Below are 21,641 nucleotides of genomic sequence, written 5' to 3'. Positions count from 1 at the left end.
TACGACTCATGGTGTTTCAGTATCTATTATTTTAGACAGAGGTCCACAGTTTACAGCTAACTTTTAGAGATCTTTCTAGAAGGGTTTGGGGACACATGTGAACCTCAATACAACATTTCATCCCCAGACAGACGGGCAGGTTGAGCGTACTATTCAGACGCTCGAGAATATGCTACGAGCATGTGTGATAGACTTCGGAGGTTGTTGGGATGATCATTTTTCACTTATTGAGTTTGCATATAATAATAGCTACCATTCCAGTATCTAGATAGCCCCGTACGAGTATAGGCGGAAGTGTAGATCTCCCATCAAATGGTTCGAAGTCGGAGAATCAAAGTTGATAGAGCCTGATTTGGTTCAGCAGGCGGTGGAGAAGAGTCACAATAAATATCATAACCCTCTGGTCCCTGTGGAAGTGTCAGAACTAGCAATGAAGTCTGGAGCAGAGGGTTATGCTATTTATTGTGACGCTTAGCATCTTAGAGTCGCCAGAAGTCTTATGCAGATAATAAACGACGAAACTTGGAGTTCCAGATAGATGACTGGTTATTCCTGAAGGTATCACCTATGAAAGGTGTCATGAGGTTCGGTAAGAAAGGCAAGCTTAGCCCTAGATATACTGGTCCTTATAGAATTGTGCGTAGAGTAGGCCAAGTAGCCTATGAGTTGGACTTACCTTCAGACTTGGAGTTTGTACGTCCTGTTTTCCATGTATCCATGCTCCGTAAGTGCATCGAAGATCCTTGCAGGATTGTGCCCGTAGATGATGTACAGGTTACGGAGCAGTTGTCATATGAGGAAGTCCCTGTTACTATTTTAGAACACCAGGTTCATAGGTTGCGAACCAAAGATGTAGCTTCCGTAAAAGTACTTTGGAGGAATAAGAATGTAGAAGAGATGACTTGGGAAGCCGAGGATGATATGAAGTCTAGGTATCCTCAATTGTTTTCGGCTCCAAAGCAGATGCTGACTACGACACCATCGTCTTCAGGTATGTATTATTTCACAACAATCTTATAGAGGTCCAAAAGCACTAGAAGTGACATTCACCTCCCATCAAATATGATATTTTCATACAAACCTGTCTAATGGGATGATTCAGCCCCTTTCCAGCCAGGTATAAATTCCCGGACCGGCACGACCCCTATAATCCTTGGGGGCTGCATTATAGGGGACCAGGAAAGGGTTGGGCTCGATAGACCTGCTCAGCTTGTAGCCCGCATCGCGGCCCACCAGTGCGCCAGTCCGATTTTGTTAAAATAAATAAATTAAATGTGGCATTGTTACTAGCCGTTGACCAATGGTCAAAAAGACCCAACAGTTCATATTTGGTGCATGTAGTAATATTTACTTTTATCAATCCTGCGTAGTTCTTCACAACTTTTCCAACTTGTAAGGGACGGTTGATCATCTTCAAATACCAAAAAATATTAAAAAATCTAGAAGATTATAAAGGATAACAACCATAAAGGTTAAGTTATCTTTAAGTGGCCAGACTTTAACTTATTAATTAAAATGCTGTAGGTAAACAAAAACTTGTACTAATATGTGTTGAGTAGATAAACATCCTAGGACTAGATTACTTTTACTAGAATAGAATAGCATCTAAAATCCTATTTATACCCCTCTCCACTCCTTTATCCGGGTGGTTAGAGTTTATATGTATTCATTAGAATGGTGTAAATATCATATAATGCCCCGTTCCTTCACCCGAGAAATTTGAGGTGTGTATTATTTTACTTTTTTTTGGGGGGGGGGGGTGTTAATACAAGGGGTTGGGTGAGGTATCGGTTTAATACTATATACATATTCATATATAATAATGAAATTATTAAGGGAAAATAAGGTTTGGATTTATAGTTTTCTCTTTCAATATAAAAAAGAGCTAGTGTGATTTTTAAAAATTGTTTCTTATTGAGTTTCAAAAGAGGGTGAGGCAGACTGTTACCTGCTTATTGTATAGATAATCCAAAAGTAAAAGTATGAAGGATGGGAACATTTATCTTACCTCCATAATATGAAAAAAATTAATTGAATAGATTCTTACTTGCTATGCCGTTTTAATTCGGCATTGTATTTTTCTTTCTTGTTATGTGTCATTGACCCGAGGTCTTTTGGAAACAACCTCTCTATGACTCTACCTCCTCGAGGCAGGGATAAAGCCTACATACACTCTATCCTCCAAGGAACCCACTTGTGGGAATATACTGGATACCTATACACTACAAAAAGAATCTGGAATTAGCTACAAATTTCGTCACCAATCCATCGCTAAATTTCTCTTAGCTAACCAAATTTTTTTGATAATCTGTCGCTAAATAGGATTAGCAATAAATTTTGTTGTTGAGCAATAGAATTCGTATGTTGCTAATTCTAAATTTTTTTTTTTTAGTCTAAGTAATTAAATTGTATTGACATGATTATGATTAAGCTAAATGTATTTAATCTAAATGAATATTACATCCTATCTATATTGTCAAGGCCTTTAGCTAGGTCGTCAATAGCACACTTCTTGTTGCATTTTTTGAGGAATTAAAGGCAGTCAATTTAGTTAAATATTATACCACTAAAGAATCATTAAGATGTGTGGATTAGCTAGAATTTGTTTATTGATCGTTCTACATCAGAGTGGGTTAACAGATGTTGATAAAAAGTCTAATTGTTATATTTAATTAACACTTCCTCTAAATTAATATATTGACCCAAGCATATTTATTTAAGACCTTATTCAAAGCTTTTCTCTTATTCAAACCTTTTCTCAATTAACTCCCCTACTTTTGTTGCATTAGTTACGCAGATTCTTTGTATATGTATCACATTTGTTAGTCCACTTTAGTGTAAGTCACAATTTATGACCAAAAGAGTCTTACCATCTTTTTTCCAAGGAAGATTCATATAATCTATTGCTCCAGAAAGAAAGAAATTAAAAGTGTTATAAAATATGAAAATTTATATATTTTACACTTGATTTTTTTGGAACCACTAGGAAAGGTAAAAGGTAAGCAAAGTTATATACCCTCCTTTTTGGAGTTATTGGGATCTTCTATTTGCTGTTTGCTGATTAGCTTGCCCAAATTCCTTAATTTGCATATATTATAACTTAAGCAAGTATTACAATTCCTCAAAAGAGTGAATATCAATATAACTAGTTTATTCAGTTTAATAATGTAAAGCTCAAAATTGGTAAAATTACTCCCCACATTCCAATATGGATTCTATGGATTACACTATGAGGGGGTTAAAACCTTCTATTTTTTTTTTCCACCTGGTGTCGGTTTCCCGCATAGGGTAACCAACTAAATCTGAATTGGCGTCGGAAAGTCCCACGTGGGAGATAAAGTGCTCTTAAAAAAAGGTGAATTTATACCAAGAGCTCGAATCAGAGATCCCTGATTAAGGATGAAGAAGTAATTATCACTCCACCACAACCGTAAAACCTTCTAATTTTCTGCTTGATTTGTTATATGTGTGTGTGTAATTTGTTTACAAAAGGGTATTAAAAGACAAAGGACATAATTTGGTTTCTTCTTTTTGTGGGAAACTGATATAATCTTAAGTAACTTGACGAGTTTCTAATTTGTTTTCTTGTTATGTAATTAACATAAATACGTCGTATTCATTATAAGTAGTATACTAACCCACTATAAATCAATTAGAAAAAGGAAAAAAAATTGATTCATGAAGATTTTCATCAATAATCAATTGAGGGGTCGGTGTATATTGCAATGACAATTTGCACACAAATTAAATACCACATTTAATACTTATCTTATTCGTTCTCATGGATCCAACTTAATAAAAATAAAATTTGCTTCATATTTTTAGTTACTTAGGTGGGCAAGTAAACCTAAATGATTAATTTTAATCCGTTATACTATAAAGTCTAACCTTTTCCTCTTTGAAAAATGACAAAAATTATACATATGACGACTTAGAGGTGTGATGGTCAATGAGTTAGTAGATCCTACGCTACATTACAACCAACTGTAGTATTATAATTTATAATTTAACTGTTTTGTATAATTAATCTTTCAACTAGTCACACTTTCCATTGAAAAAAATTACATCAAATAAAAATTGTGATGCTTGAGTGATGCGTGACAACAAAACGTACATTTTTCACATAATGCAAAGAAGTTGTACAATGTGAAGTATGCAAATCATCTACTCTTTTCATTTACTTTCCTCCAAGGTAAAATGATGGTGTCACTGTCTTTCATTATCAGCTGTTATTGTATATTTTTTCAAAAAATAATATTTTTTTCTCTTATTTGAGGTCTAATAATTCTTTAAAGACGTTTGACCTAAATCTCTCATTGGTGTAGCCATTCAGGTATAACTTCAAATGACGTGGAACTTGATCTGAACAATATAGTACCTTTTTTATGCACTAATCGTTGACTTGTAGTTGAAAATAAAGAAAGAAGAAAGTGAAGAGAATCAGAAAAGAAAAGAAAAAAAAAACCCCAATTTTAAAAAGGACTTTTAACATATTTGGCCAATTGGTCGAAAATAATTAAAGCCGCTAGTCAAATATATATATACTAATTATGTATAAAATATGAATATTATAAATTAATATGTATAAAAAAAAATACATTACTGACTATTATTTTGATATAAAACGACTATTTATGTCAATTTCTCTTTTAAAAAATCGATTCTTGATATTCACAATATTAATGCATGGGCTTCGCATTTTGTAGTCTAAGATCCATAATAATTCAAAGGCTTACTTAATGGGCTTCAAGTTTTGGCATATGTGATATGACAAAAGGCCGTAACTATGAAAGTATACAAGCAATATTGTTTTGCTCCCTTATATACCGCATAACTTTTCCTTATTTTGGAAATTAGGATGCTACACCACAAGGACGGAACGAGGGTTCCCCTTTCCGTCTTTCAGCAGCATGATGAAGATAGATTCAAATTGACAAACCTCCAAAAGAGTTAAAATAAGATGGCAAGTGTACATTAGGTCAAGCGCAACAAACAAAATACAAGGATAGCACCGTACCCTCGTAGTCATCAATCTTTAGCACATCTGGCCCGAACTCACTCGGTTTGCGCATCTACCGGGTCACCATACTTAATACGGAGTCACTCCCTCTTTTAACTCGCAACCTCGTGAGGGTTTACTATCCCCTCACTAGAGGTTGCACTTGGAGACTCTAATATCATATGTAATAACCCAGCTCACCAATTATATATGATCTAAACCAAGTCTGTATGACTTTAAAACGTGTCACTAGAGCCTTAAAGCTTTTTTCCTTTAATGCCAAACATCTCTTATAATACAAGCTCGGGAAAATTTAACTCGTCTTTGTGCACTTCTCTACCTACTATAACATGTGACGCAGCAGGAAAATCCTCAAGTATTTCTTTGGACCTTTCAAAAAAAGATCTGCAGAGGTCAGTGTGAGCCTCATTCTTGAAGCAAACATCAGCTAAAAGAGCTCCCTTGTTTGACAAGCTGACATATGCTCTTTTTGTGATTATGAAAAGGCTAGCTGGAATAGCACATAATCCTGAAACAATGACATAAAAAGAACCAAATAGATTCACAAAAACTAGACTGATTTCACATTCAACAGGATAATCAGTTAATGGTTTCTACAGCAATATGGCTACATAATAAACACACCTAGACACTAACACAACTACATTAAGTCAAGCATTACCATAAGAGAGTTAATACAACTATCGCCGAAACTTCTAAAACCCTTTGCAAAATCACTGGAGGGCGCAAGTCAGAGTGGGTCATACAAAATTTCGATCTGAGGGCCAAAAGAACATCTTGCCCCTCGATCATAGTCGAGGCAACGTTCTCTAGCCCGCGAGAACCTATCTATTCCATTCGAGTTCAGCGCCTGATCTTGGATTTGCATTATTTGAGCGACTGGTATCTTCAGGCTTGAAGGAATTTGCGGCAGTGTGCCAACCTAAAAGGTATGGCACAACAAACTGCACAAATTCAGCAGATAACATGTTAGAAGAGGCAACACTGCTAGAAAGCAAGATCAGAATAAGCACCAACCAGAAAGAACCACTGTTTTTTTGGTAAGGTAAGGTTTAACCAGAAAGAACCACCGTGAAATGACAACACCAACAACGATCACAAAGGGTTAGCTAGTCACGATGCTATACTTTAACAAGAGGAGCTCTTGAAGGAGGGTGATGTTGCAGACAAGATTTATAAGGCTTGATCAATACTTGACACGTAGTAGATAGCTCAATTCTAAGATGGTTAAAATTATAGTATAACATGAAATACTTTCCAAAAACCAAGATTCAGCTTCCACCACATGCTTTTATTTCAAAATGCAAGAAAGTAACAAGAGAAAACTCATCACCTAAATTCCCAGGTTTTCACCAAAAAAGCACAAGGTACGCTGTACGGATTGGATTCTAGCCACAGGCAAGTTCCAATAGAAAAGCAAACAATTTCCTAAAATAGAAAGATTCTAAGAAACTCTACTCCCCCCATTCACTTTTACTTGTCCACTAAACTGAAAATAAATTCTCACTTTTACTTGTCCACTTTAGCATATCAGGAGAAAAACAAATATTTTTTCATGTTTTACCCTCAACACTAACTACTCAATCCCAAATCATTTTTCAAGTGCATTGAAACTATACACCAATTAATATGAGTATTATGTAAATATGCACTTCATTTATTATTTCTCAAAGCAAGTGCAAAGTCCATTGTGGACAAGTAATAGTGAATGGAGGGAGTACTTAGGCCTCATTTGTTTGCACTCAATGGAGGTCTGAATCTGAATGGTTCAGAAGTTAGGCCATTAAGTGCACTTGATTACATTAAGATTTAAGCACTTATCAAAGGGACTGGACCTATAATCTCATTTCTTTATCCTTTCTCATCCATATCTACAGCAAACTATGGGGCTACCAACATATTTATGGTCTCAACTTGAGGTCTACTCCTGATTAGGGAATTTGAGCAAATATCAAAGAGACTGGACCCATAAACTGCATAAACAGCCACTTATATGCGTGCACGAACTTTTGCAAATTTGCTCTTTAGCACCACAAGATGGAAAAACCCAAGTGGATTACTAACTTAATGGTATACCACATGGGTGAGAAAACAATCAGAGACTATATATCAAGACACAAAATAGGAGACTATCTTCATCTTACATTGAATGCTGAGACAAGAACTGCAAACTCTGCCTTTGTAACAGGGATGTAAATGTTCTCATCCAAATTAATAAGCTTGTTTTGAACACCTGCATTCATTTAGGAATGGAAACGAGTCATATTTTGTTAGTTTAAAAATAATATCTCGAATTTTTACTGTAATAGAGTTTAAGGAAAAGGCAATTACTGAGATTAAAGAAGTGACCAGAGCCATCTGGAAGTGGCTCGACCTTCAACACTTTCCTGACTTTACCTTCATCACTGTAAAGCACACATAAAATGTCATCTTAGAACTTAAACAGATGAGAATGCATATTAATTCCCAACAGATAGGATCCCTATCAATTAAATATAATGGTCTAGGATCCCTATCAATTAAATATAATGGTCTCCAAGCAAGTACTCTGATAAATCGCATATGTTTATGCATACAAATACATTTATGATAAACAAATCATAATTATATCCAGGACAGTTGATAGATGGTAATGGAGCTAATTGCCGAACAGTGGTCGCTCTAGGGTTCATATTAGGAATCAGTCTCACTAGGTTTTTTATGACCTCACAAAAAGACGTAGGTTTTACCTTCTTCCTTTGTTTGGATCATGGAAGAACTCACATGAATCTTTTGCCCCAAGGCTGATAATAGATCCCATTTCAGTCACTGACAACGAGAAGACCTGAAAACACACAAATACTGAGAAAGGCACTTCAAAAGCAACACATGGATAGTCAGAAATCATGGCCCGACTCCTTGGCACACTCACCATGTTAGCTAAAAGTGTCACGTACACGTCTACCACAAATCACTACTACATATCTACTATCTGGTAATTTTTATGGGAAACTAGTTGTGTGCCCAAAATGATTACCCAAAAAAAAAACCCAATTTAAAAATATTACACTATATACCTATTTAGGGAAAGAAAATTACTACAAAACATCCAGCAGGTATGTATGTTGTAAATCTTTGGGGTATACAATTTACATGTTACTCCCGCCATTCCAAAATAAGTGTCCTTTTAGGCTTTTTATTTTGTTCCAAAATAAGTGACACGTTAAGATTTCAAGAAGAAATTAATTCTATTCTTCCAAACTTACCCTTATTTATTATCAAGAATCATTAAATAACTTTTCTTTTTCTAAGCATTAATTAGGGGTAAGTTGGTAAAAACACTCCTAATTTTCTAAGAGTGAGCAATTTCTTAAGGGGTGTGCATGAGCTAAAAGAGACTTATTTTGGAATGGAGGGAGTATATAACAGTGTGATTCAACTATTCTTATTGTTGTACACCTGAAAGGTATACAATTATGTGAATGTTACCCCAAAGATATACCACGTACAAAATTGTATGGTACAATTTTTTAATGGGCAAAATTTGTAAATACGTATAGACGGGTGATTTTTTCACTTCGCTGGGGTAATCATGTAGAAGTCCCCATATTTATCAAACCTTAGCCTCACTGCAATCCATGGATAAGAGAAGCACATAGAAAAAGTATTATGCAGTGGGGAAAAGAGAGGAATTAAGGTAATGATTACCTGCTTTCTACTCCAATCATATTGACGAACACCAGCAGCGGGTGCAAATTGAAGCATCACCATACCTTCTCTTGACAGCTTGAATGCCCCCGACTGCGCCATAATTTACAACCACCACAGTAGCATTAAATTACGATTTCCTCAATGACAAACACAGATTAAACAGAAGAGGAGCAACCAACACAATATGAGGAAGCATACATTTATAGGCGCGAACTCTGGCGACCGAGGCTCAACGGTGAGAGCTGCTTTCCCTTTGTATATTGAGTATCCAACAAAAACCTTAGGCGAAGATGCCCCTAAAAACCAAGGACATTTTTAGTTCTTCCATAACATGAAATGGCTCAAAATAATACAAATGGACCAGACAAAGTAATTATTTCAAACAAATATACCAAGACTGATCTTATTTGTGTTCTATGAACAATATACTAGAAACTAGAAAGACGAAAACACAAGGTAGTAGGGAGATAGCCTACGGGAGTCGTTTGGTTGCTGGTTAGGAACTAAATTATTCATGTATAAAATTAGCATAACTAGTACTATGTTTGGTAGTATTTTAGTTGCTATGTATAAAATTCAGCACACGAGTACGATGTTTGGTTGTCAGTTTACAGATCCGCATAACCAATACAGGTATAACTTACGAGGGAATCGATGTTTTATGTTATGAAGGGTATAAGATGGAATAACCAATACATGAACAACTAAACCCTGCATAACTCTAACCAACAACCTAACGACCCCTTAATTTTTCTTTTCAGACAAAACGTTAAAAAGTGGGAAAATTTTCAGGTATCTTTGTTGATGACTGGAATTGGAAGAAACTAAAAAGTACTCCTTTCCCTTTACATTTCAAATACTTAATATATACAGATCTACAGAACCTCACAGGAAGAGCATATCAAGCATTCACAAAGTGTTCAACCAGAACCACTGTTCTCCATTTGGACTATGTATACATATGACCAAAAAAATTGTACATATAAATAGATTGCACCCATAACAAACCACTGTAAATAAAAAAGATAATGGTCAAAAACACACCTGAACTAACGCTTTTTCACGAGCTTCATCCCCCAACTATCAGTTGTTCCCTTTTCCTACCTCAACTATCACCATAGTTCAGACGTGTTTTTGACCATTAACTCTAAATCAAACAAAAATTCACTATTTCGAGTTCAACAAATGAAGCAATTAGGTAAAAATTAGCAACAGTAATGCACATTGCAGGAAAAGCCATTTAAACCTCAGGCACCAAAAACCAATCCACAGCCAGAGCTAGAATTTTAGCTTAATAAATTAATTCATAAAATAGGAAAATAAAAAAATTGAGGGGAGCAAGCTCTTCTATTCTGGTTCATGGTTTCTCTTGGCTATATGGTTCATCCGGGAGAGAGATTGAGCTTCAAGAAATAGTAAACGGTCTTATCAATACACAAATGTATAACTCCCCAAGAATTTCAATTGACCTCATATCCATAATAGTGCGAAAAGAAGGCCCGGCTCCAAGTTGTTCAAGAATAGTGGCGTTGAGTTTCTCAACCCTTTGACTTAGGATTAGTCAGTTCTATTTCTTGATGGGGCGGGGAAGGGATATAACTCAGCGGTATAGTGTCACCTAGACCCACAAAAAAACAGTACAAAAAAAAAAAAGAAGGATTTAATAGAGTTTACCCTGTTGTTGTTGTTGTTGTTGCTGCTGTTGGGGTTCAAGTAATTTGAACGGCGGCATGTTAAAGAAAGATTGTACATAGAAAGCAGAAAGACGAAAACATCAAAAAGTGGGAAAATCTTCTGATATCTTTGTTGATGACTAGAATTAGAAGAAACTAAAAAGTACTCCTTTCCTTTTCCATAATCTACAGGACCTCACAGGCAGAACATAACAAGCAAAAAGAACCATTTTAAATCGAAAAAAATTGTACATATAAATAGAATGCAGCCATAATCAACCACTGTAATTCAAGAAAAGATTCGCTATTTTACAACAACAACAACATACCCAATGAAATCTCACAAAGTAGGGTTTGGGGAGGACCTTACCCCTATTTTGAGTTTAACAAATGAAGCAAATAGGGAAATTTAACAACAGTAATTCTCAATGCAAGAACATTCATTTAAACCTCAGGTAAGAGCTAGAATTTGAGCTTAATTGGTTTATAAAATAGGAAAATTACTAGTGCAGGTTATCTCTCCTGTGTGGTTTGCGGGCTATTATACAGAAGCGGAATTTATCCTGTGCGCACCCAAAGGGCAGCGGCTGCTGGTTCCCGTGTCATTAAAAAAAAAAAAAATAGGAAAATTAAAATTTCAACCAAGACCCACAAGAAACAGTCCAAGAAAAAAGTATAGCAGCTAGGAAATACTAAGAATAAGCAAAAGCCACTAACAAAGAAAAACCCATTTTTCAAGATTTAACAGAGTTTACCATGTGACTGTAGTTGTTGTTGCTGTTGAGGTTCAAAATAATCAGAATGGCGACATGTTAAGGAAAGATTCTTGGGCAAAGCTTTGAATGTTTTTGTGTGGGAATTTAAGGGGGTAAAAATGGTATTATTAATGGAGGTGGAAAAAGAGAGAGGTTGATGATGATAAGGTGAGGTTTTAGTAGGGTTTTGGAGGTTAAGGCTAAAACCTGAAGTAGGTGAAGGAGAAAGAGAGAAATTAGACATTGCTTCAAAAGGTTTTATGGCAAAGGGGTAATGAAAGTTTTAATCTTTATAAGAAAGTTTGATGTTCCAAGAATGGAAAGTGGAATTTGGAAAGTCTGGTGTTCTTGGAGCAAAAGGGAAGAGCTTTCAATCACCTACTGGTGTTTAAGCAGATATTTCGAGGGAAAGTGTATTCATATACACCCTTGTACAATGATTTATACTATGATTTAATTATGGATAAAATCTTTGTATTTTAAAATCAAATACTTACATTTTCTATACTATACGAAGAGCAAATTTCCATAATGTAAAATCCAACAAAAGAAATTACATTTACGTAGCCATTTTTTAAATTATATCCGCATAGCCACATTTTCACGTACACCTACTGTAGACAATATAATGATATATCAACCTTATATAAAAGTGTATAAAAATGTATAAGAGGTGTTTATACATACGTTTACACTGGTATACAATATTATACAAACTTATATAGGAGGTGTTTATACACACTCCTACATTGTATAAAATAGTATAATAATGGATATCCAGTGGAGATTCGGCGTAGATCTGGCGGTAGATGAAGAAGACGAACCTCTCCAGTGTAGATCTTGCACCGGCGTAGCAAGATCGGCGACCTAGAATGAAGGAGACGGCTGGCTATAGCAAGATCCGACGTAGGCGTAGCAAGATCAGCGACCTAAGATGAAGGAGACGACCGTCTATAGCAAGATCTAGCTCCGATGATGCAAGATCGGCGACCTAGGATGAAGGAGATGACCCGCTAACGCATATCTCTACTATTATAGAAGAGTGGGTTTGGTCGTCAACCCACTCTTCTATAATAGTAAGTAAATTAAAAAAAGAAAAGAAAAGATAGGGCCCACTCTTATATAATAGTAGAAATAAAAAAAGTTAAGGTATGGGTCCACGTGAAGAATTAGGAGACAATTGCAAAAAAAAAAAGTAGGGTCCACGTAGGGTCCACGTGAAGAAGTAGGAGACAATTACAAATAATAATAATAATAATAATAATAATAATAATAATAATAATAAGGCGGGGTCCACGTGAAGAAGTAGGAGACAATTATAAAAAATAAAAAAATAAAATAAGACATTTAAATAATGATAATAAGTTCAGAAAATGGTAAAGGTACGATTAGAGAAAATTTAAAGAAGAGAAATTCAAGAAAAAAGAAATAACGATTTAAATTGAACACAAAAATAGCTAAAGAATTCATAAAACCAAAAGATTTAAAACTTATACCTTTGGGTATAAGTTTAGAGTCTTTAGACACATACGTCTCACACAAATAATGAGAAATAACATCAAGAAGATGAAATATAACCTGTCAAGAAACGTATACACATATTTTCTTAAAATGATAAAGTCGGTCTATACTTAAAAATTTAAGACTACAACAGATGCTAACACATGAAAGAGCTTTTCGGTATTGTTGAGTAGAAAGAGATGATGGCATGAAACTCGGTAGGAGAAGGTGTATTTCAAATCTTTCAATTGAAGAACCAAATCAGGAAAGTCATATATGGGAGAAGCGGACTAAATAAAATAATTTATTTATATTTTCAATTAATTGAATTATAATACTTTCTATAATAAAAATTTCATAATTATATTACTAAAAAGTACTCTCTTCGTCCTAATTTATGTGACATAGTTTGACTAGGCACGATTTTTATTTTTATTTTAAAAAAAGGAAAGTTTTTTGAAACTTATGGTTTAAAACAAGTCATAGATATTTGTGTGGATTTAAATCATTTCATTAAAGATAAAAGGGGAAGTTTCAAGTTAAATGATTTCTAAACATAAAAATATATCATTCTTTTTAAGACAGACTAAAAAGAAAAATGTGGTATTATTTTTTGTGTTGGGCCCGTGCTAGCACACGGGCTTCCATCATCTAGTAAAAAAATAAACATGGGCTAATCCAGGTAATTTTTTTTTTCAAATTGTCATAATGTGTTATTTTCCCAATGGGAAATGCTGCACTTATACTCCTTATGATACTCTAATGTTATCCCTATTTTAAAAAAATATTTAAACCTTTTATATAATAGAAATCCTACACAGATGAAAACTCATCTTGCTAAATATATTTAAGATAATTTTAATTTGATGCGGAATATAACAACATAAACAAGATTTTCTTTATACAATGTAAGACTATAATTAAACAAAATTACAAATACCTTATGTATTTAAAATGCAAGTAGTTATTACCATTAATTGGTATATCTTGTTGAGTAATTTGTGCTCATTTCTTATTTATGTGTTTCGAAAAGATAAATGTCTGAAAAAATACTTATTCTCTTTCTTAACTAAAGGCATGAATAAAAAGATTGTTAAATCTTTTATCTTCTTTTTAAATAAATATTCATAAAAAAAATTAATTATAGTTTTAATTTGTCTTTTAATAATATATTTTAAAATACTTACTTACAAATATACCTCATACAGGAGCAGAGCCAGGTAGTGGCTAGGGGGTTCACGGTGAAAAATTATTCTGTATGTACAAGGTTAAAATGATTTTGTATCTAGATATAGTAGATATTGAACCCCTTGACTTCTTCGTATATTTACTTTTTTATATTTTTAAACTTCTTTAGTGAAAATCTTGACTCCGTCACTGATCTCATATGTATAAAGTGTAAGCTTTTTACGGAGTGTAAGTATTTGATTTTAAAATATAAAAGGTGTATACAATAATTTATATTACAAGAGCGTTTAGTGTAGCTAACTAGTATTTTATTTTTCAGCTTACTGATCTTATTACATTGCCATAGTTATCTTTTAGGTGTGTAAAAATCAGTTATAGTTCTTTCCAACAAACTCTCTTTCGTTGTATATTTTGGCAACCGTGGGATTACCATGCAATGAGGTGGAGTAATATGAGCCATAGATGAAGCAGCATGGAGCCCATTATAGCATTATCCAAAGAATTGAGACCAAAAAGCAAAGGATAAAATCATGAGGAAAAGAAAGAAAAAAAGAAAAAAAAAGAGTAAAGGATAGAACCATGAAATCTGGCTGTCTGTTTTGCATCCACATATAACTCCTTAAAAGATCAAAAATACTCTATGTTAGATTTCTCTTACTCTTTTTCAAGAAAATCTTTGTTCCTCCATGTACTATAATATCAAGAATGTCATCAGCAATATGTTCATCAATGGTACCTCAGTGGAGATACTGTAACAAGAATTTGCACTACTGGATATTACCACCTTCAAAGACTAAACTTAGCTTCCTTTATTTCCCTATTTTCTCTTCTTTCAGTAATAATGATGATTCTGTGTCACCCATCAAACAAAATCAGGTATTGTTCTTCTTTTTTTCTTTCTTTTTGTTGGTCTCTTCTGTTTTTACAATGAAATATACAATCATATGGCAGAGAAATAAGGTGAAATGTGCTTTTTCTATATCCAATGTACCATTAAAGTCACAAAATTAGCTTTTCTCACACTAAATTGAAGATAGTAGAGTTACAAAACAATAACTTTACATAGTGCCAGTATAGTCACCACTAATAAGTAACTTAATGGTAAAGTTCAGTTACTTAATTGTTATAGTGAGATTCAACAGAAAAATAATTATAACTTTACTGTTATAGTAAAGTCTAACTGTTATACCGGATAAAGTTGAATTATTTTAATATGACATTTGTGACTAAAGTAAATGACCTAGGTGAACTTAACCTATTGTTTCTTGAAACACATTATCATAAGAGGGCTTACATTTTACATGTTCTATTGTCAGGCTATGTATGATCCTTCAGAGGAGCTGTTTGGACTTGCTGCAGATTTGCAGCCAAGGTTTTAGCTTTCTTCTTCTGTTTCTGTTTTATTGCTTGCATTAAATCATGGGCTATATTTTATTGCAGCAGTAGAGTTTCTATTTGTGTTCTTTGTGAAGTTTGTAGAGTTTGCTAATGACCATTTGTTTTTCAACTCAGAAGCTTTAGAGTATTGAAGTTTGCTCCTTGAAATACACCTTGAAACAACAGTATTTTTTTTATTCTTTTCCTGCTTATAAGATAGTGAGAACTGCGTAGACTGGATGTTTTGATAATTGAAGCATAAACTCTATGCCCCGTCCTCATGAAGTCATGATAAGAAGCCCCTTTTTCGCGTATTTACTCGTAATCATCTCTTGATTAAGTTAAATATCCATCTTTGACCTGTGTTTTAATCATTTTCCAGGAAGGTCGTTTCTAGTGCTTCGAGTCAAAGGTCGTGGTTTGGCCCAAACGGCCAGTATATAAGAGAATTGCCTTGCCCAAGCTGCAGAGGAAGGGGCTACACTCCATGTGTCGAATGTGGAATAGAGAGATCTCGCTTAGATTGTTCACTATGTAATGGAAAGGTAATTTCTTTTCTGGATCAAGTGTATTAAGCTCTAAAGTTGCATGTATACGCGTGATATTTCAGTAGGAATATATATATATATATATATATATATATATGTGTGTGTGTGTGTGTGATGCTCATTTTCTACAATAGATATGTCCTTAATAGAAGTTTTTGTGTGTGGTAGGGTATGATGACTTGTCATCAGTGCGGAGGAGACTGTGTCATTTGGGAAGAGTCTATTGATGAAAGACCTTGGGAGAAAGCTCGATCAAGGTTAATATTTTCTACCTCAAGTTTCAATCAGATTCCATTTTGCCAAAGCCATGTATTCTCACTGTGATATTATTACATCTGGCACATAAGTTTGCTCCATAATCAAGTTTTCATCACTGTGATACTCTCAATATTTATCAACATGTTTGCCTGCTTAAGTATGGCATTCTGTTTTATGTTTTCAAAGGAGTTAAATAGCCTTTCTTGTATATTCTGCACTAGACATCTTGCATTATGATAATTCTTTCTTCATATTTATATTAGAGAAGCAATATTTCTCTGGGAACTTAGTCAACTTTGCTTAATAAGAAGTCTACATGATCTTTTTCAGTTCCCCTTTAAAAGTAAAGGAAGACGATGAAGTGGACAACTTAGACATAAACCTTCGTGCGAAGAGAAAAACCAAGCGTGTCTACCAATCTCCCAACACGGAAGTCAATTTGAAGATCAGCAGATCACTAAAAGTTAGTATTCATTTTTCTGTTAGCACCCCACATAATTCTTCTTCAATCAAAGTTTTGTCACTTGGTTTTCTTGTTTTCATGTTTCGATTTCACCATTATTGCTTGGACAATGTAGTGAACCTTTCATTTGGATGATTCTTTGGATCCCTATGCAAAATCTTAAACTTCTGACGGATTTGCCAATTTGTTTAGTTGGATGATTGCAGAGCCTAAATGCCAAGACTGGATTATTTAGCAAGAGGATGAAAATTATCCATGGCGATCCCATGCTTCATGCAGAAAGAGTAGCTGCTATTAAGGTTTGACTTAACTTCATATTCAAATGATTGACCTCTAGCTATGTGTAATGTTAGCTTAATATATAGGGAAAATTTACGTGATATAACGACTTAAGCCCACTACTTACCCGTTTTAGCAATACTTTTAAATTATTATAAAAAATAGCTAGATTTACATTTATAGCAGATTTTTAACATTGCTTCAGCCAAACCTAAAAGTTCTAATTTGATATGATACATGTTATGCAGAAAGCAAAGGGGACACCTGCTGCTAGAAAACGTGCCTCGGAATCCATGAAAAATTACTTCCGCGATCCAGATAATCGTCGCAAGAGAAGCATATCCATGAAAGGTCTATAACATTTTTTCTCATGTAACACTTAAATTAATGGTGTTTTTGCTTTCTTCTTTGAATATACCATAGATGAAGATTTCAACTGTCGAAGAAGATAATAGCTGATTTTTCTAATTGCAGGAGTGAAATTTTACTGTAGAAATTGTGGACAGCAAGGGCATAGGAGTAACTACTGTCCAGAAATTCGAGACAATACGGATAGACGTTATAGATGTGGATTATGTGGAGCAAAAGGTCATAATAGAAGAACCTGCTTAAAGTTGACCTTAATTGTACCGAAAAAGATGGTTAAGATTAACCATTATTGCAGCAAGTGTCAAAGAATTGGACATAATAGAAGGACATGCCGCCAAAAGAATGAGTTCGACACTAAAGTTGTTGCGACAATCAAGACTCGAGTAAAGAGAACATATAGCTGCAGCGTGTGCTTAGGAAAAGGACACAATGCCAGGACATGTGTTCATAAAAATAACTCCAAAAGCAGATAGTTCTTTGTAAGAAATCCCTGATGTCCGACTTTATTCACATATTTCGGTTAATCAAATATTCTGGTTCTTTTCTTCTGAGCTTGTACATGTGATCTACCACTCAATCTGATAGGTATTCGTTTTAAATGTTTGTTCATTTGAAAACTTAGGATTATTTTGCTCTACGGTTGTGGAAAAATCTGTCTTGACTATAAGACTTTTACAAATAACATGATTAATTGTTGCATGAGAACATGTATGATGCATATATCTGTTCTTGGAATCCACATTTTCTTAAACAAAGCACAAATTTATCACCATTATGCCTTTTATTACTATGATAAAGGAATAGGTTGTATTACAATAGATTTCACTCTTGGGGACACATGTAGCCTATGTTGAAATTCAAACAGGGAAATTTACATTTATTAGAAATCATAAATCAAAACTTCTGTTACAAAAAATAAACTTGTATCTCTCCAGAACCTCACTTTTTCTCCCCCTCCTCACTGTTTCCCCTATTGAGCAAACCAGCCAGGAAAAGCAAAAAAAGCAAAACAGTAGAAACAAAAACACTGTAAAAGAACCCCCCAAAAAAATCTTCGGCTCCATGTGAACCCCAAAAATGAAATGTACAATAAGCTTTATATATTATTGTTATTATTATGTACATATAAATCGGCCATTGACTAGCATGCTTTTCCAATCTTGCACTTGATTACACCAGCTTTGCGAGTGAGTCTGCCTACAAATTTAGCAGGCTCAAACTTGATGCTGGTATGTTCTGTAAATGGAGTGCGCTTGATATCTGGTCCAGACTCCCTAAAGAAGGCTCCGTTCAAGAACAAGTCCCCCTCGGATCTCCATTGCCAGTTTCTCCATAGAGATTCTGGGGCGCCATTGCGGTTTGTCACCTTCATTTTAGCATATGTTATGTTAGCAATTCACATACTTTATGTTGGCCTTATGCGACATTCTAATGGAACATATCAAAATGTGATTGAACAAGAGAAGTTAGGTGATTTCTTTAGATATAAGCCTTGGTGGGCAGATACTATCTGGTATTTGTGCTGATTGGAGATAGCAGATAACCAGGCGTAATAATCCTTATTTGCACTTACAGAAACCACGTTTATAAAAAAATGTGATTGGAATGTTAAGCATACATACCTCTTTAGTGTTTGGGTTGTTGTCAGCCTTGAAGCGGTTACCTTGGCTAATAATGGTGGGATTAGCTGTGCCACCAATTGCATACATTTCCCACTTAGCGTAGTCGTTGTTGACAACATGGAAGAATCCCCACCTGCACCTTGGCATCCTCTGGATACATCCCTTTCCAAACCGATTGAATGCAACTGTAACTTGCATGATTTTATCTTGAGGAAAGGCATCGTTTGCTCCCAAAAGCATCACCTGAATCATCATTTATCGTTATTACGCCAAATACATCGACAACCCCCTAAGGCCTAAACCTATCTGAATTTTTCATTTAGACACCTTATCTAAGGATTTGACTTATTGAATAAGAGTGGAAATGTGCCTATTAAGAGTAGGAGGAGAAAAACTTACGTCGTTATGATGGTTGAATTTGCAGTTAGAAATGGTGATAGCTGTGGAGGCCATGATTGCATCGACGAGGCCATCAGCACCCTTGGTTAAAGTACAATGATCGATCCAGATACGGTTGGAACCGAAAATGGAAATAGCATCACCATCACTCACTGTCCTAAGACCAATATGGTCAATAGAATCTCTGATCATACCACCAGAGGTAGATTCAATGTGATGAACCCTAATGTTGTGGACAATCACATTGTGCACAAATTGTATGGTTAGTCCTGCTCCATATGCAACATGAACAGAAACTCCCCTGCCATCAATAGTCTTATCATTGTTGATCATCAGTTCTTGTTTCAACCTGATAATCATGGACTTCTCGAAGATGATCCACAATGGCTCCTCTTGGATGACAGCGTGACGGAGGGTCCCTGGCTTAGGATCCTCCACATTGTCATCAGAGGAATCGGTGACAACATAGAATCTACCGTCTTTACCACCAGTTGTGCCATGGCCAAATCCTTTAGCACAATCTGCTAGTGCCTTCCTGTTATTAGCCCAGTTTTTGTCACATCTCCAGCACTTGTCAATTGGATTGTATGCCTTGCAACCATCATTATCATCCTTATCATCCTTATTATCCTTTTCAGCCTTATCATCTTTATCATCTTTATCTTCTTCCTTCAGATGCCTCCTTGTGCCATTGATAATTGTTCTGCAGTATTGGACAAAAACTAATGTTAAAAAAATAGGAGCTTTTGATCTACCTGTTGAAAAAAAGAAAAAAAGGAGAGCCTTAGGTCCCTACAAACTAATGTACGTAAACAAACAGCGCGCCCATACACTACAATAGGATGGAATGCATGTATGCCTAATCTATGTTGAGTGCGTGCTCTATTCAGCAATCCAAGATGTCCATGCATAACTTCTTAAAAGATTTCCCATACAATCGGCTCATACTTAATTCTAACCTCACGTTCGTGCTCCCAGGAGCTGATCTAGGATTTGAACTTTATAACATATCTGTTTTACTGGGTTCGAAATCTAATACTCATACTTGTTTAGCGAATTGTTATAACACATATATATGGTCTGAGACAAAACTATTGGATTTGTATGTCGGATGAACCCATAATGTTACCCTATATCCGCCCCTGCGAGCCCCAAAAGATTTTGCAAACAAAGAATTCTAATTTGTTAAAAGTTATAAAAGCACTTACTCTCCAACTTCTTTGTTGAAAGAATAAGTGACATCCTCAGGATTTTCATTATAAGCAGCAAGAGAAGACTTAAGGGCTTCTTCAGCTCTTTTTTCCAAATAAGGGTCAAAATCAGCAATGTTGGCATGCAAATATGGGATTAAAGAAGCAAAACATAAAAGGGAAAACAGAAAAATAACTGAATTAAAATTACTAATAGAGGCCATCATTAATGGTAGCAGAAAATTCTTTCTTTTTTTTGTTTTTGTTGTTTTTTGTTTTTTTTGGTTTTTTAGTTTGTTCTTTTCTGCTACCACCTGCAGCTTGGGGGGATTCCCAAGTTTTTGCAGTTTATTTTTTTTTTCACTGCAGGTGAGTTCCCAAAGCTTGGGAATACAATGATAGTAAACACATATATACCACTAATATAGGCACAACATTGGACAATTTTCTAGCGGGAACAACGGATGACCAAATACTAATTTGAGGTTGATAATAACTGTTTTCTAACTAACTTTTGAATGTTTTTTGTTTGTGGAAAAGACAAGTCAAAGGATGTTAACAAAATGGGAAACAACAAAAGCGGATCCAGGATATTGTTATAACTATATCTATGTTTTGAAATAGTGGCATTTGCTGTAATTGTTATAATAATATATGTGTTTACTCGTTCTTGTTAAATATGAGCAAGAAGTTATAATTCGAACGAAAGTCTCTGTCAAACGTACGTACAAGGTCCATAATGATTTAGTACTTTTTAAACTGAACAATAAAAGGAATTTTAAATTAGATCAAATATTTATTTACTAACAAGCTTTTGTTAAATGTAATTTACTCTCTTCTTTTTAATGAATATTTATGACTCCCAAATAAAGGAATTTTAAGATAGATTTTTGGTTATGTTAAACCCTGATTTCTTTGTCGACGTGATTCATTTTCACGAAAAGTTTTATGATAAGGACAATTATTTATTACTAAAATGAGGAAAAATGCAATGTAATAGTGACCCCTATTTTTTGTGTATGATCGATCCATTTTATAGACTCAAGTTTGTGGTAATCAAGGGGATATTATACTGGGAAAAGAATGCAATTATAAAATAAATCAATAGGTACATTCCAATACTTATACAAGATGTCGTCACTATTATTGAGCCTTAACCAAAAGGCAGGAGTTCTTAGCCATTAGCACCCCCAATTATGATTGTCTAAAATCGAACCGTTACCGATAATCCAACCGTAAAATTGGCTTATTGGCTTATTCGTATAGGGTTGTCTGATTAATGGTTGGTGAACGATTAAAAATTTATAGTT

General features: G+C 34.7%; 3 protein-coding genes across 5 annotated transcripts; 1 reads left to right on the top strand and 2 right to left on the bottom strand.

The window, feature by feature from the left end:
* Positions 1-5,249: 5,249 nt before the first annotated feature.
* Positions 5,250-11,533, bottom strand: LOC132067477 (single-stranded DNA-binding protein WHY1, chloroplastic-like). Of its 3 annotated transcripts, XR_009417154.1 has the most exons (8): positions 11,130-11,533; positions 8,909-9,006; positions 8,708-8,800; positions 7,750-7,844; positions 7,352-7,425; positions 7,165-7,253; positions 5,682-5,964; positions 5,250-5,528 (listed from the first exon to the last, which is right to left on the bottom strand). XR_009417154.1 is itself a non-coding variant. In XM_059460731.1 (7 exons), the coding sequence occupies exons 1-7, from the start codon at positions 11,380-11,382 to the stop codon at positions 5,845-5,847; spliced, it is 822 nt and encodes a 273-aa protein (XP_059316714.1). In that variant the 5' UTR covers positions 11,383-11,533; the 3' UTR covers positions 5,538-5,844. The 3 variants fall into 3 exon arrangements, 2 of the variants coding, with proteins under 2 accessions (XP_059316714.1, XP_059316715.1); XM_059460731.1 differs by lacking the exon at positions 5,250-5,528 and having other exon boundaries at positions 5,538-5,964; XM_059460732.1 differs by lacking the exon at positions 5,250-5,528 and having other exon boundaries at positions 5,538-5,964; positions 11,139-11,533.
* Positions 11,534-14,373: 2,840 nt separating this feature from the next.
* On the top strand, positions 14,374-17,757 carry LOC132067475 (uncharacterized). Its single transcript, XM_059460730.1, has 8 exons — positions 14,374-14,702; positions 15,143-15,198; positions 15,586-15,748; positions 15,920-16,008; positions 16,340-16,472; positions 16,679-16,771; positions 17,000-17,102; positions 17,226-17,757. Exons 1-8 carry the CDS (start codon positions 14,532-14,534, stop codon positions 17,591-17,593), a joined length of 1,176 nt encoding a protein of 391 aa, XP_059316713.1. The 5' UTR covers positions 14,374-14,531; the 3' UTR covers positions 17,594-17,757.
* Positions 17,758-17,970: 213 nt separating this feature from the next.
* Positions 17,971-20,598, bottom strand: LOC132067474 (pectate lyase-like). Its single transcript, XM_059460729.1, has 4 exons — positions 20,350-20,598; positions 19,142-19,844; positions 18,743-18,985; positions 17,971-18,486 (listed from the first exon to the last, which is right to left on the bottom strand). The coding sequence occupies exons 1-4, from the start codon at positions 20,556-20,558 to the stop codon at positions 18,262-18,264; spliced, it is 1,380 nt and encodes a 459-aa protein (XP_059316712.1). The 5' UTR covers positions 20,559-20,598; the 3' UTR covers positions 17,971-18,261.
* Between the last annotated feature and the right edge of the window lie 1,043 nt (positions 20,599-21,641).

Source organism: Lycium ferocissimum, chromosome 8 (assembly GCF_029784015.1).
Source record: "Lycium ferocissimum isolate CSIRO_LF1 chromosome 8, AGI_CSIRO_Lferr_CH_V1, whole genome shotgun sequence".
Classification (NCBI taxonomy): domain Eukaryota; kingdom Viridiplantae; phylum Streptophyta; class Magnoliopsida; order Solanales; family Solanaceae; genus Lycium; species Lycium ferocissimum.
This window is presented reverse-complemented; position numbering and strand designations above follow the sequence as displayed.

Coding starts and splice junctions, on each gene's coding strand:
- LOC132067475 (XM_059460730.1), top strand. CDS start 14,532: ATGTCATCAGCAATATGTTCATCAATGGTACCTCAGTGGAGATACTGT. Junction 15,749..15,919: donor GTTCACTATGTAATGGAAAG/GTAATTTCTTTT, acceptor TGTGTGTGGTAG/GGTATGATGACTTGTCATCA. Junction 16,009..16,339: donor TGGGAGAAAGCTCGATCAAG/GTTAATATTTTC, acceptor GATCTTTTTCAG/TTCCCCTTTAAAAGTAAAGG.
- LOC132067477 (XM_059460731.1), bottom strand. CDS start 11,382: ATGTCTAATTTCTCTCTTTCTCCTTCACCTACTTCAGGTTTTAGCCTT. Junction 7,426..7,749: donor GATCCAAACAAAGGAAGAAG/GTAAAACCTACG, acceptor TGTGCTTTACAG/TGATGAAGGTAAAGTCAGGA. Junction 5,965..7,164: donor TTCTTGTCTCAGCATTCAAT/GTAAGATGAAGA, acceptor GAATTTGTGCAG/TTTGTTGTGCCATACCTTTT.
- LOC132067474 (XM_059460729.1), bottom strand. CDS start 20,558: ATGATGGCCTCTATTAGTAATTTTAATTCAGTTATTTTTCTGTTTTCC. Junction 19,845..20,349: donor TTCAACAAAGAAGTTGGAGA/GTAAGTGCTTTT, acceptor CCAATACTGCAG/AACAATTATCAATGGCACAA. Junction 18,487..18,742: donor ACAACCCAAACACTAAAGAG/GTATGTATGCTT, acceptor GCTAAAATGAAG/GTGACAAACCGCAATGGCGC.